Source organism: Giraffa tippelskirchi, chromosome 2 (genome assembly GCF_054371585.1).
Source record: "Giraffa tippelskirchi isolate mGirTip1 chromosome 2, T2T-mGirTip1v1.2.pri, whole genome shotgun sequence".
Lineage (NCBI taxonomy): Eukaryota > Metazoa > Chordata > Mammalia > Artiodactyla > Giraffidae > Giraffa > Giraffa tippelskirchi.
In genome coordinates this window covers 107153440-107166187 of record NC_137276.1, presented here as the reverse complement: position 1 = coordinate 107166187, position 12748 = coordinate 107153440, and the positions used below count along the sequence as shown (strand labels likewise).

Sequence of the window (12748 nt, the reverse complement as noted above, 5' to 3'; positions counted from 1 at the left end):
GCGACTCCACCAATAGGTGGCGCTGCCAAGCGCTCTCAGTTCTGAATCTTTAACTCCCAGAGTAAGGAAAAGCTAAAATATCTCAGATGTCCTCTATGCCAGCGGTCCCCAACCTTTTTGGCACCAGGGACCGGTTTTGTGGGAGGTAAATATTCCACAGACCCGGGGGAGATGGTTTGGGATGATTCAAGCACATTACATTTATTGTGCCCTCTATCTCTATTATTATTACACCTGCTCCATCTCAGATCTCCAGGCATTAGATCCTGGAGGTTGGGGACTCCTGCTCTATGCAAACAAGATCTCAACAAGTGCATTCTCTATTCATCAAAGGGTAACCTAACCAGCAGCAAAAATAACATATTGCTACTCTAAATAAATTGTAACAATATACATTCTTTGGGATGCCAAAAAATGCCAAAGGGGTTGCAGAGTGCTCTGCAACAAAGAGAAGGAAAAAGAATTTTTTAAAGCTGGAATCACAGAAGCATTATTCCCAATAGCCAAAAAGTGGAAACAACCCAAATGTTCATCAGTGGATGATGGCTAAACAGAATGTGGTCTGTCTTTATGGAGGAATATTACCCGGCCATAAAAAGGAATGAAGGTACAACAGGGATGAACCTTGAAGATATTATACCCAGCGAAATAAGCCAGACACAAAAGTCTTGTATTATATGATTCCATTTCTGTGAAATATCTGGAATAGGCAAATCCATAGAGACGGAAAGCACACGTCTGGTTCCAGGGGCAGAGAGAAGGGGAGATGAAGAGCTAAACTGGTTTCTTTCTCAGAGGATGAAAACATTCTGGAATTAGATGGTGGTGATGGCTGCACAATTTTGCAAACTGTCTAAACCGCTGGATCCCGCACTTTAAAAGCGTGAGTTTTATGGCCTGTGAAATAGATCTCAATTTGTAAATGCTTTTCCTTTTTAAGGCACAGGGGAGGCTTTCTGCTCCACAGGATCCCACATCAATAGAGACTTTGAACAGGAAACAATGTGAAGCAGAGGCAAAGGTGTGTCCCTCACCTGCTGGTGTGTCTCTTTAATGACAGATTGGAACACACAGGCCCCTCACCAGAGCTGGATGCCCCAGCTTCCTCTAGAAATGAGGAGTCCGTGGCCCTCCTCAGTGAAGTCTGAACCCCCATTGGCTGTTCAGGATGCTACTACCTCCCTCCTTCACATCCCAGGAGAAAATAAGGACCGATTCCACCAACTTACCATCCTCAAGAAGAGCTCTAGGAAGGCCTGGGACTGCTCACTGCTGGTGTTGCTGAAGGATTCTGAATATCTGACATTCACTATTCTGACTTTCCCTTTGAGCTTCTGCGCCGCTGCAGGATGGAGAATAAACATGTTTGCCATGGTAAGTGTCAGGTAACAGGTTCTCATCTCTGTCTTAATAGTAGTATTTTCACATCAGTCAGGAAGAACATCAAAGGGAGGCTGGTTTTCACTCTGTAAAGAAGGAACAGCACCTGGTACGTATAGACACACCCCCTCAGGTCCAGAGGACAGTGGGATGAAGCCTGGAAACAGACAGAGACCTTTCTGGAGACACAGAACTAGATCAGCCCTTGCAAGTTGGACTCGTCCAACCAGCAGTGACCTCCCCTCCTCTAGCTAACCATGAACTTGCACTTAGCACCCTCACCCACCGTCTCCTCTCTAAATCCCAGTCCACAGTGAAGTCCTGCTTTAAAGCATATAAACAAAAGTTCTAGACATTTCTGACTGCACCTTAATGGGACATCTTAGGCATCACCCAAGGGGTGCACACCCCACCTCAGAGGTGACTGTTACTGATTCTTGGATGGCTGCCCAAGATTTGATAACTAATCTGCAACACCAGGCCTGCCCTTGGCTGCTCAGGCAAGTTAGATGTTCAAGAAAATATGTGGATGACAAATGCTAATGAGGAGAAAAGAGGAATATTATCTGAATATATATCTATCAACAAGAATCACCTTCACCTTGGGATTGCTCTGGTGGTCCAGTGTTTAAGAATCCCCCTTCTAACACAGGGGACTCAGGTTTGATCCCTGGTTGGGGAACTAAGATTTCACATGCGTTGGGGCAACTAACCTGCACGCTGTACCTACTGAGCCCACACTCTGCACTTTGAAATGCTCCCACGAGCCACAAGCTCTCACAAGTTTGTGTAGAACAGAAGCACCACAATGAAGATCCAGCCAAAAAAAAAAAAAAAAAAATCAGTTCCACCTTATCAGAGTCTGTTAATACATTTGACTTGCTTAATTCTACTCCCCTCCCTTTCACTCTGCAGCCCTAGGCTCAGGGTGGGCCACACTCACAGACCTATCCATCATCATCTTTCCTGAGAGCCATGTCCACTAGGAGTGAGAGAGGTCAGAGAAATTGCATAGACCAGCACTGCACAAGTACCACAGTGGCACTAGTGATAAAGAACCCGTCTGCTGATGCAGAAAATGAAAGAGACCCTGGGTCAGGAAGATCCCCTGGAGAAGGGAATGACTACCCACTCCAGTGTTCTTGCTTGGAAAATCCCATAGACAGACGAGCCTGGTGGGCTACAGTCCAGGGAATTGCAAAGAGTCGGACATGACTGAGCACACAGCACAGCACTGCACCCACTTCCCTGCCGTGTACCCATGAGGACACAGGTGATCGAGGGTCTGCAACCTCTGCAGAGTCTGGAGCACTGTGCAAAGCAGCCTCTTTGCCCACCACCTGTCCCTGAAATGGGGCTTCCTTGGTGGCTCAGATGGTAGAGTCTGCCTGCAGTGCATGAAACCTGGTTTCGATTCCTGGATCAGGAAGATCCCCTGGAGAAGGAAATGGTAACCCACTTCAGTATCCTTGCCAGGAAAATTCCATGGACAGAGGAGCCTGGCAGGCTACAGTCCATGGGGTCTCAAAGAGTCAGACACAACTGAGCGACTTCATTCATTCGTTCATTTGTCCCTGAAATAAGCCCCCTCCCACATGGCCTTCGAACCTCAGCTGAGGAAGAAGCGAGCCAGGTGCTCCTACACTGAGAAGAAAGGAAAGCCAACATCCACACATAAATGCAGCTGTTTTAAACCATCACCCATTGAAAATCTCTTTCCTACTTTTTCTCCTCCCTTTAAGAACCCACAGTGACATTGTTTCTAGAGCCTGTTACCTGTCCTCACTTTCAGTTGGGCTCTGGCACTTTTTTGCCCACATGCTCTGGCCACGATCTCCACCAGGTACAGGACGCCGGGCTCCAGGCCTGACAGCGTCAGGCTTGCTTTCCGGGTCTGCAGGTGCACGGTGGGACTCCGAGCAGAGACCAGGCTGAGCTGGAAAGTGGGGCGCAGGGTGGGATCTGCCACCCAGGTCATTTGAAAGCCCGTGCTGCTCACATTGGAGACAGTGACCCTTCTGATGGGGACAGGAGCTGAGAAGTGGAATATAAATGCCCCTGATTAAAATCAATCCAAGGTTCCCAGTAACAGGAAAGATAAGCTTCATCCCACCATGCAGGGACACGACCATCCTCGGGGGATGTCAAGTCCACTTGCTGCCAGCTGCACACTTGGGTGCAGGATCCTTGGGTTGCCCCCTGCACCCTGGGCATGTGCCTCGTGCCCTGGGCATGGCACCCCTGCCCTCAGGTTGGCTCTGTGTCCACCCTGAGGTCCTGGGACCTCCAGAAACAAAGTTTTCTTGAGGAGGCTCTAGGCGGCTCCTCCAGGGATCCCCCCCTCAACCCCCAGGCAGACTTCCCAAGGAATCAGCCAGGTGGCCTTTGCTGGTCACAGACCATTCCTTCAGGTGACTTAGGGCTGTTTATGCAGGCTTAAGAGTTTAGCCTAGAATCCAGCCTTGTGCAGCAGAGGACATGCATCAATGGAGCCACATTTGACAGTGGGTTCCAAGTGGATGCAATCCAGGGTCAGACTGGGTTGGGGAATTCACACAAAGGTGCCAAGGCTATCTCCTTCCATGGGAGCCGCATTGCCAGGCCTCTTTCCTTCTCAGAGTGGCCACCTGGCTCCTGGGGTATCATCCTAGACTATTGATGATGGCCACACCTCTGCAGGTAATGGGTGATATGGAGCTGCTGGGGGCGGTGTGGCTGGGGGTGGTAGGAGGAATACAGAACTGCTGGGGGACTGCAGTGGGCTCGAGGGTGCAGCACTGCTGGGGTCTGTACCTGGATGAGGGGTGCAGCACACTGGGAGGGGCTGCAGCAGGCTTGGGGGTGCAGCACTGTTGGAGAGGTACAGAAAGTTTGGGGCCCAGCACTACTGGGGGAGTGCCCCCGTGCTCAGTGCCCTTAATGCGACACCTGCTTGATTTCCTGCTCCTGCTGTTGACCAACGGGGAAATAGGAAGGAGGAGGACAGGGCTGGAGAGAAAGAGGGGAGACCAACTCATCCTAACTAGACTGGGAGCTGGCCTCCCGGGGACTGAGTGTGCTGCAGTGGGTCTACACAGCATAAAATAAGGGCCCACCCAGTGCTGCTGATGGCCCTGGACTGTGTGAGCCTTTGCTCATGGGAGCTCACACACCACATGGCTCCACACAGCCCCAGGACGCACTCTCCCTGCTACTCACCGCAGGCCGGGGTCTTCAGAGATGCAGGTGTGAGAGTCAAGGGCTGGTCTGGGGAGCTGAAAGGTCCAGGGTCCAAGTTCTGCCTCCATGTGGGATCCAGAGGTGCTTGGGGGGTGGTGTCCCTCGTGGAGAGGCTGGAGTGCCACTCGATGTGGCCCGTGGGATCTGGGGCAGGAGTGGGCCAGAAGGGCGGCTCCATGGTAGAGTTAGGGGGTGACTGTCCAGGGGTGTCTGGAAGGCTGTCCGTGGCCCCAGGAGAAGAGCTATGAGTTGGCCCAGGAACCTTGGGGGAGAAGGCCACCCTGCTGGCTGTCCACTGGCCAGTCCCCAGGCCTGGGGTCACGCTGGCCTTCTCCATGCCATGCCTGGTGCTGTTACCACTGTGGCTGCCCAAGCTGCTGACTCCTCTCCTGGGTGGGAGCCCTAGGGTCCAGGCCTGGCCTGCTGCAGGGGTGCTCCATAGGTATCCAGGGCCAGGGGATAAGGCAGGGGTCTCCAGACTGAAGGATGTTGTTTCTGTGCTGGGAACTGAGGCTGTGACCTCTGACACTGGAGATGGCACATCCACAGGACTCTCCATATCACCTGCCAAGACACAGCCAGGCTCAGATGGGGCGTCTGGTCTACCCTGACCAAGCACGCCCACCCCCCAGGGGACCTCAAGGGGGACACAGGCTGTCCCAGTGGGTGATTCAGAGTGTTTAACAGGACCTATGTTTTTGGTTTCCCAAGAACTCTCTCTAAAGGCCAGGGAGCTTCTTCACTTGACCAGTGAGGATGCCCCTACTGTGAGTAGGGGATCCACCCAGTGGCTGCAGAACCAGGACATAAATGCGGGGCTTGGTTCCTGCAGGCCTCAGATGGGTGCATCTGGCCCTTGAGAAATTGGGGCAATTTCCCCCAAATGTGTGCTCAGTGTGGGGGTTGGTGCTGGTCACTCTTACCAGCCTGCTGGGTATTATATGTGTAAGAAAAAGGATGGGAGGGGAGTGACTGTGTAGGTCTTAAGAAGCAGGACAGTATACACAGTAGGCAAGGACTAGAGGCTTTCTCCCCGGGAAAAATTCTCTGCTGCTGCTTCCAGCCAGAAGGCCTTAGCAGGGATGGCAGAGCAGACAGGTGGCTGAGAACCTCCACTGCCCACCTGCCCCCAGAGCAGATATTGTTAGTCAATCACAGCACTGCGAATCTGTATAGGACCTCCTCCTGCTTCTTAGCTCAGCATTCCAGGTATCCCCAACCAGCTGATCAGAATCGCACCCTATCCCCAGAATCTTGGGGCCGAGATGTGCCTAGAATGGGGCTCAGAGGCCTCACCTCGAGGCCTTCTCCATGCTTACCTGGGCTCCTATACCATTCAGGATCTGGGCCACCCAGGAAGGGGCCATCCCCCCCTCCTCCCAGGGATTTCATCATGACTTTCTCAGGCCTTTTCATTCAAAACAATAATGTAAAATCATACTTTAAAACTGCATTGGTCCAGGGGCTTCCCTGGTGGCTCAGTGGAAAAGAATCCGCCTGCCAATGCAGGAGATACAAGTTCGATCCCTGGTCCGGGAAGTTCCCACATGCCACAGAGCAACTGAGCCCATGCACCAAAACTACTGAGCCAGTGCTCTAGAGCCCAGAGGGCTGCAACTACTGAAGCCTGAGTGCCCGAGAGCCCATGCTTTGCAACAGGAGAAGCCGCCACAATGAAAACCTTGTGTATTGCAAATAGAGAACAGTGCACATGGCCGCAGAGACCCAGCACAGCCAAAAATAAATAAATTTTCTAGAAACTGCATTGGTATAAAGACTAGATTCATAATTGATATTTACTATTACTATGTTAATTTTTTCTTTTGATTTTAAAAGGAATTAAATCATTCTCATGGGTCCCTAACAGGATGGTGGGCCCCAGGCACTGTTCCCACCCTGCTGGATGGAGGTCGGCCCTGCTCCAGCCCAGGCCCTTGGGGAGGGGGCTCAGCCCAGAGCTGGGGGTGGGGAAGGAGCGCACCGTCGCAGACCCGGCCCGGTCTGGAGGGGGTGGCATCCCTGGCTGTCCGGCACCGGCAGGTGTATGAGCCCTCGAGGTTGATGCACTGGGCCACTGGCGAGCAGTCGTGCTCCAGGCTGTCTGCACACTCGTCCCAGTCTGCGGGCAGGAGGGAGAGAGGACGTGAGTGAACACGGCCACATGGGGAGAACACGGCAGAGGCTGCTCAGAGAACAGAGTGGTCGTGGCATTGAGTTCTTCGTAACCGTCTTTTCAGCAAATGCACAGAGGGCTGGGGCAGGGCGTCAGTGAGGCCCTGGCATTCAGCACCTGGTGTGGGGGTGAGGGGCCCTGTACAGAGCCCCCCCAGAAGCTTCTATCTGAACCAAGGACCACCTGAACGGAGTGTCTGCCTGCCTCCATCGCTGTCTGATGTGGAGGCAGAAACTAGGCAACGTCAGTTCCTTTGAGGGGTACTAGCACTCACTGACTTCCCTCATAGCTCAGTTGGTAAAGAATCTGACTGCAATGCAGGAGACCTGGGTTTGTTTCCTGGGTTGGGAAGATCCCCTGGAGAAGGAAATGGCAATCCACTGCAGTATTCTTGCCTGGAAAATCCCATGGACGGAGGAACCTAGTGGGCTACAGTCCATGGGGTCGCAAGAGTCAGACACGACTTGGCGACTAAACCACCAAACCACCACCACCTGCACCCACAGGTGTGAATATAGTCCCATCTTGTTTATTCTTTGCTCCCAAGGGGCTGTCTCTTCTCTCTGATATGCCAGCATCCCCTAATACTCAGTGTCTCAAGAAAGAAAGGAAAATAACTGAGCCAGGAGGTGTCCAGTCACTATAACATGAACCTTCTGAGACCCTTGACGATCCTTGTACACCTCCTCTCCAGGTCTGGGAAATGACCAAGAGAGACTCAAAGGCCTCGAGCCACCAAAAGCGCTGAACCTTCTGATCTGGGCAAGGTAGGCTGTTAAGTGGGCCCTGTAAACACCGCCCCCCCACCCCTGTAAATCCCCCCAAAGCCTCCCGTCTTTTCTCAGCCAGGGCCAGGTTTAGGAAAAACTCATCAGGAGCGTCCTCCTCTCCTTTTCCCACTGCCCCCTCCCCTCCCCTCTTCTGGACCCCCTGGTTACCCCCAGCCCCATGTGCAGCCTTGCTGGAGGAAAGAATCTGATAGCTTTGGGCATGATGACGCATGACTGATCAATAAGGCGCCAAAGGAGAATAAGCAGGATAAAACCTTAAGGAAGAAAGACAAATATGTATCACTTACATGGGAAATCTGTAAAAAAAAAAAAAAAGGTACAAATGAACTTATTTACAAAACAGAGAGAGTCACAGATGTAGAAAACAGCCTCATGGTTACAAGGGGGAAGGGGGAAAGGATAGACTGGGATTGACATATACAATATACACCTTACTGTATAATAAAATAGATAATAAGGACCTACTGTATTGCACAGAGAACTCTGTTCAATACACTGTAATGACTGATATGGGAAAAGAATCTGAAAAAGAGTGGATATATGTATATGTATTTCCAATAGTTTTTCCAGTAGTCATGTATGGATGTAATAGTTGTACCATAAAGAAGGCTGAGCCATGAAGACTTGATCCTTTTGAACTATAGTGCTGGAAAAGACTCTTGAGGGTCCCTTGGACAGTAAGATCAAACCAGTCAATCCTAAAGGAAGGATTTCCTAATGGAAATCAACCCTGAATCTCATTAGAAGGACTGATGCTGAAGTTGAAGCTCCAATACTTTGGTCACCTGATGCAAAGAGGCGATCCATTAGAAAAGACCCTGATGCTGGGAAAGATTGAGGGCAGGAGAAGAAGAGGACAACAGAGGACGAGATGGTTGGATGGCATCATCGACTCAATGGACATGAGTTTGAGCAAACTCTGGGAGATAGTAAAGATAGGGGAGCTCACAAAAGTTGGACATGGCTTAGCTACTGAAGAACAACAAATGCATATGTAAAACTAATTCACTTTACTGTACACCTGAAACTAACACAACATTGTAGGTCAACTATACTCCAATTTAAAAATAAATAAAAATCAAACATTCAAGCTGTATCTCCTGGGAAGAGCCAGGTGGGAGAACAGTCTTCCCCCAGCCCCAGAAATCCATCCTTCAGCCCAGGTCTGGCTCTGTGGGTCACTGCCTGTCCCACCCCCACTCCCAGAGAACAGGTGGCTCTGAGCAGAGTCACCCTCTGCCATCAGGGGAAGCTGGGTACCTTGAAGGGCTGAGGGTCCCCATGAGGGGTGGTCACCAGCACTCTGCACAGGTTTCCCAAGAGCTGCAGGGCAGGTTTCCTGGCCAGGCTCAGGGTGCCCGAGGAGCCTGGACTTGGCCGGGCTTCTAGTGAAGATAAGGCACGTGTCCAGTTTTGTGCAGAGAAAGCTCTGCAGCCAGGTGCTCAGAGGCCCATTTTGCGGTTTTCAGTTTTGCTTCACGGGATCTTCACGGAAGCAGCTCCGCTGAGACTAGCAGGCTCATCAGCTGATGCAACAGTTACACCCCGACCCTGGGCTCCCTGCTGGCCCAGATCCCCTGGAGTGCTGCCCAACCTCCAGCCTGCAGGTGGTTCAAAGGTGCTGATGGTTAAGGCCAGGGCCGGAGCCAGGCCAGCCAGGGCAGAGGGCCATGAGGAGAGTGGAGGCCCCCTGAGACCTGAGTTCAAATCGTAGAGCTTCGGAGGTTATCTCGGGGAGGTGGTTCCCTGCTCACTCAGCCAGCACAGGGCTCAGGAGCAAGCCGGAGCAACTCTGGTCTTATTCCAAAGCCCGGGACTGTGCGGGTCTCGGCTTCAGGCCCGTGAGCCGCGGGAGCTGCCGAGCAGACTTCGTGCCTCCTGGACCGCCAAATGAGGATGCAGACAGGATCCCCTACGGGGCCTGTGCTCTGCTGCTGCCGGCAGGAAGCTGGGATGAAGGTGTGGCCCCCTGTCCAGAGGAGGGGGCGGCCATGGGAGACTTGCAACTCCCCATGCAAGTAATGGGGCAGGGAGGCCCAAGGACAAGCCACCCCATCCCTGAAAAGGCAGGCTCCTAGGGAGGCTTCAAGCTGTCTTGGAGGCCCGGGTGGCCTTTGAGGGTGAAGCTTGCCTGGCCAGAGCCCTCAGCCCTTCCTGGGGACTGGCGTCAGAGTCTCACTCAAGGAGGCAGGTGGGCACAGAGAACTGGGTTCTAATGGCAGCTGGCACCAAAGACAGCGCCACCGAAGGTGGTGAAAGAGCCCCGTCAGCAGGTCAGGGGGGTGGTGACAGTCCCAGGGACAGGCTCCCCTGCCCACACCTTCTCCCTCTGCCCACAGAAGTGATAGGAAGGGCCCCTGTGTCTGCGAGGCTGTCAGAGGCCTGTGGCCGATGGGAAGTTTTGGGAAGTATGGCTGGGCCTGTCCTGGGCTCACAGAAGGCAGCATTGCTGCCCGGGTACTGGGGTGACCCAGGGGACCCCTCACACTGAACGTTGCCACCGTCAGGGCCTTGTCGGGCCGAGGTCTGCACACAGCATGACGGAGTGAAGGGGCCACGTGGACACACGTGGAGGCCCAGCGGGTCATCTGCACTTGGAGCAGGTGAGCAGCACAGCCCTTTCTGAGCAGAGTTTTAGGAAGGGGTGGGGGGCAAAGGTGGGAGAGACGAGGGGAACCAGGAGGAAGAGGAGGGGGGAGGACCGGTGGGGGACTGTCCAGGCCTGAGAACTCTTCCAAAGTATGGAAGTAGGTCCTATAGAAGCGTTACCCCGACATGTTGGGCAGTGCTGTCAGATGTGCACCAGGCACCTGCTAACTGCCCCCCATCCTCCTCAGCACACATCCACGAGGTGGGATGTGCCCTCACCTTCCCATCTCCCAGATGAGCACACTTAAGGCCCAGGAGGCAAAGTCCCTTTTACAGTGGCCCATGGTGAGCCAGCATCAGAGCTGGGATTCCACCACATCCAGCCTCCCTCGCTGGGTAGTGTGGACAGGACCCAAGAACCAGGGTACTGCTCAACACTGGGCCTCCCCGCACATGTACACCACCCCCCTAGAGGAAGACCAGGGCACGCGGCCATCCAGTGTCTTGGGGGGAATGGGCCTCAGGGAAGACATGAGGTCGTGACAACATGACGGCCACGCTGCTGGGACCTGGTCATCTGCAAAGATCCTTCTTCCAAATACAGTCACATCTGAAATTCTGTGTTCTCTTATCTTGCAGGATCACCATTCAACACACAGCCTCACTTGACAAGGATATGGAGTAACCTAAGCCTTGATGCTGGGAGATGTGGCTAGGAGGCATGTTGAGGAGGGCTGGATCTTCCAAAGACAGTTCAGATCTGCCTCCAGTGGGCCCTGGGGGATCTATCCACAGGCTGGCTGGCATCTGCCTGGCACTTGGCCTCTGAGCCCAGGCAGGCAGAACTCATCATGTTAGAGAGGGCCGCCACCATGTCCATTCCTGTGGGGGTGAGTGACAAAGAGACGGCAGGCTAAGCAGGCACTGTGCCCCAGGTGTGACACTCCAGCGGCACTTTTCCTGCCTTCTTGGGTTGGGGGAGGTTGAGACAGCAAGCCGGAAGGGACTGAGCTCACAGGAGCTGGCAGCGCCCACTCAGAGTCCTGCTCCACTGGGGGTATTGCCCATGCCCAGACTGAGACACACACAGGCTCTTTGATGTAGAAATTCTGGTGCCCTCACCACGCAAGGGAACTGCATCCCTGAGTTGACAGCAAAACCTTCCTTACATGACAGCTCACTGTCTGTCTCTTCTGTATCTCTCTCCGTCTCTCCCCACCCAGTCCACTCTGGATTTCCTGTATCTCTCTCTCTGTCTTATCCCTGACTCTGACCCCCCTGCTCCCCCATCTCTCACTGCCTCTGCCCCCACCCTCCCCCCACTCTCTCTGTTTCTCCATCTCCCCCTCTTCCCTGATCTGTGACTTCCTGCGTCACCAAGTCAAATTACAGGTGTTTGGGTTAACGACGTAGATCCCCACACTGGCGAGTCGCACAGTGGCCAGGCGGCACTGGGCCCCCCGCAGACCCGGGAATCTCCCGCCCTTGTGCCCTGTGATTCCTCCAGCCTGGTTCTGCTCTGGGTTCTGGGCCCACTGCAGATGAGAGGCTCCATCCAAGGGAGTAAGTGTCTCTAGGCCCTGCAGGTCACTTCTCCAGTCAGAAACAGGAGGTGTGGGGTGCACATGGACTCCATGGTTTGGGGGGGCTGGCCCCAGGCCCCAGTTCCCAAAGAGGAACATAGAATAAGGACTCACATTTCATTTACTTTATCTACCTTTTGGGCTTCCCAGGTGGCACTAGTGATTAAAAACAGGCCTTCCAATGCAGGAGACACAAGAGACCCTGGTTCTATCCCTGGGTGGGGAAGATCCCCTGGAGAAGGGCATTGCAACCCATTCCAGTATTCTTGCCTGGAGAATCCCATGGACAGAAGAGCCTGGTGAGCTATTGCCCATAGGGTCCCAAAGAGTTCGACATGACTGAAGTGATTTACGACCACCACCACCATCTACCTTTTGGAATAAAGTGAATGTTGACCAGAACTGATGCAGTCTAGACTCAAGGGCATCAGGGTGGCATGCCCAGGGTGCGGGGAGAGGGACCCACCTTGCACACGTGTCCCCTGCTGGTCAACCTGGAACACGGTGCTTGCCCACAGAGCCGGGAGCAGGGGGGCCAGCGTGGACACGCCTACTGGGAACTCAGGGTCCCACAGGGTCAGCCTGAGCCTCACCACCATGCTTCCGGTCCGGAGAGACATGACCTGCAGCCTCAGCTTCCCTCTTCGGTACAAGTCGGAAACAGCCGGCGGTAAGGAGGCAGCGACCTGGCCCAGGAGAGGCGACAGACACTCAGATGAACAGACTTTTCACCAAGGTCTTCACCGCTCACTGGGGCTCCCGGTGTGGCATGTGGATGGTGCACAGAACCCACGGGTCCCCTTCATGACCAAGAGGAGGTGCCACTCACCCACCTCTTGGGGCAACAGTGTCTCCCTCCAGATCACTGGAGCCCTGGGAGAGTAGGCCGGGCCTTGTCAGTCTTTCTGAGGATGCCGAGACCATCACAGTCAGCTCCCCATCCTGCACCCCTAGATGCACGGCCCACTCCCTGTACCCTGGAAACTGGTGTGAAGGTTAACATGTGTGTGAGA

General features: G+C 53.6%; 1 protein-coding gene across 1 annotated transcript in view; it reads right to left on the bottom strand.

Annotated features, from left to right (window-relative positions):
- UMODL1 (uromodulin like 1) overlaps positions 1-12748 on the bottom strand; it is a 78201-nt gene that overhangs the window by 28188 nt on the left and 37265 nt on the right. The window contains exons 9-13 of the mRNA XM_081572607.1: positions 12202-12421; positions 6581-6718; positions 4579-5163; positions 3157-3414; positions 1230-1342 (exon numbers count right to left, since the gene is read on the bottom strand). Of these exons, the coding sequence (XP_081428733.1) occupies positions 1230-1342; positions 3157-3414; positions 4579-5163; positions 6581-6718; positions 12202-12421 (1314 nt within the window). The remainder of the gene's footprint in view (positions 1-1229; positions 1343-3156; positions 3415-4578; positions 5164-6580; positions 6719-12201; positions 12422-12748) is intronic.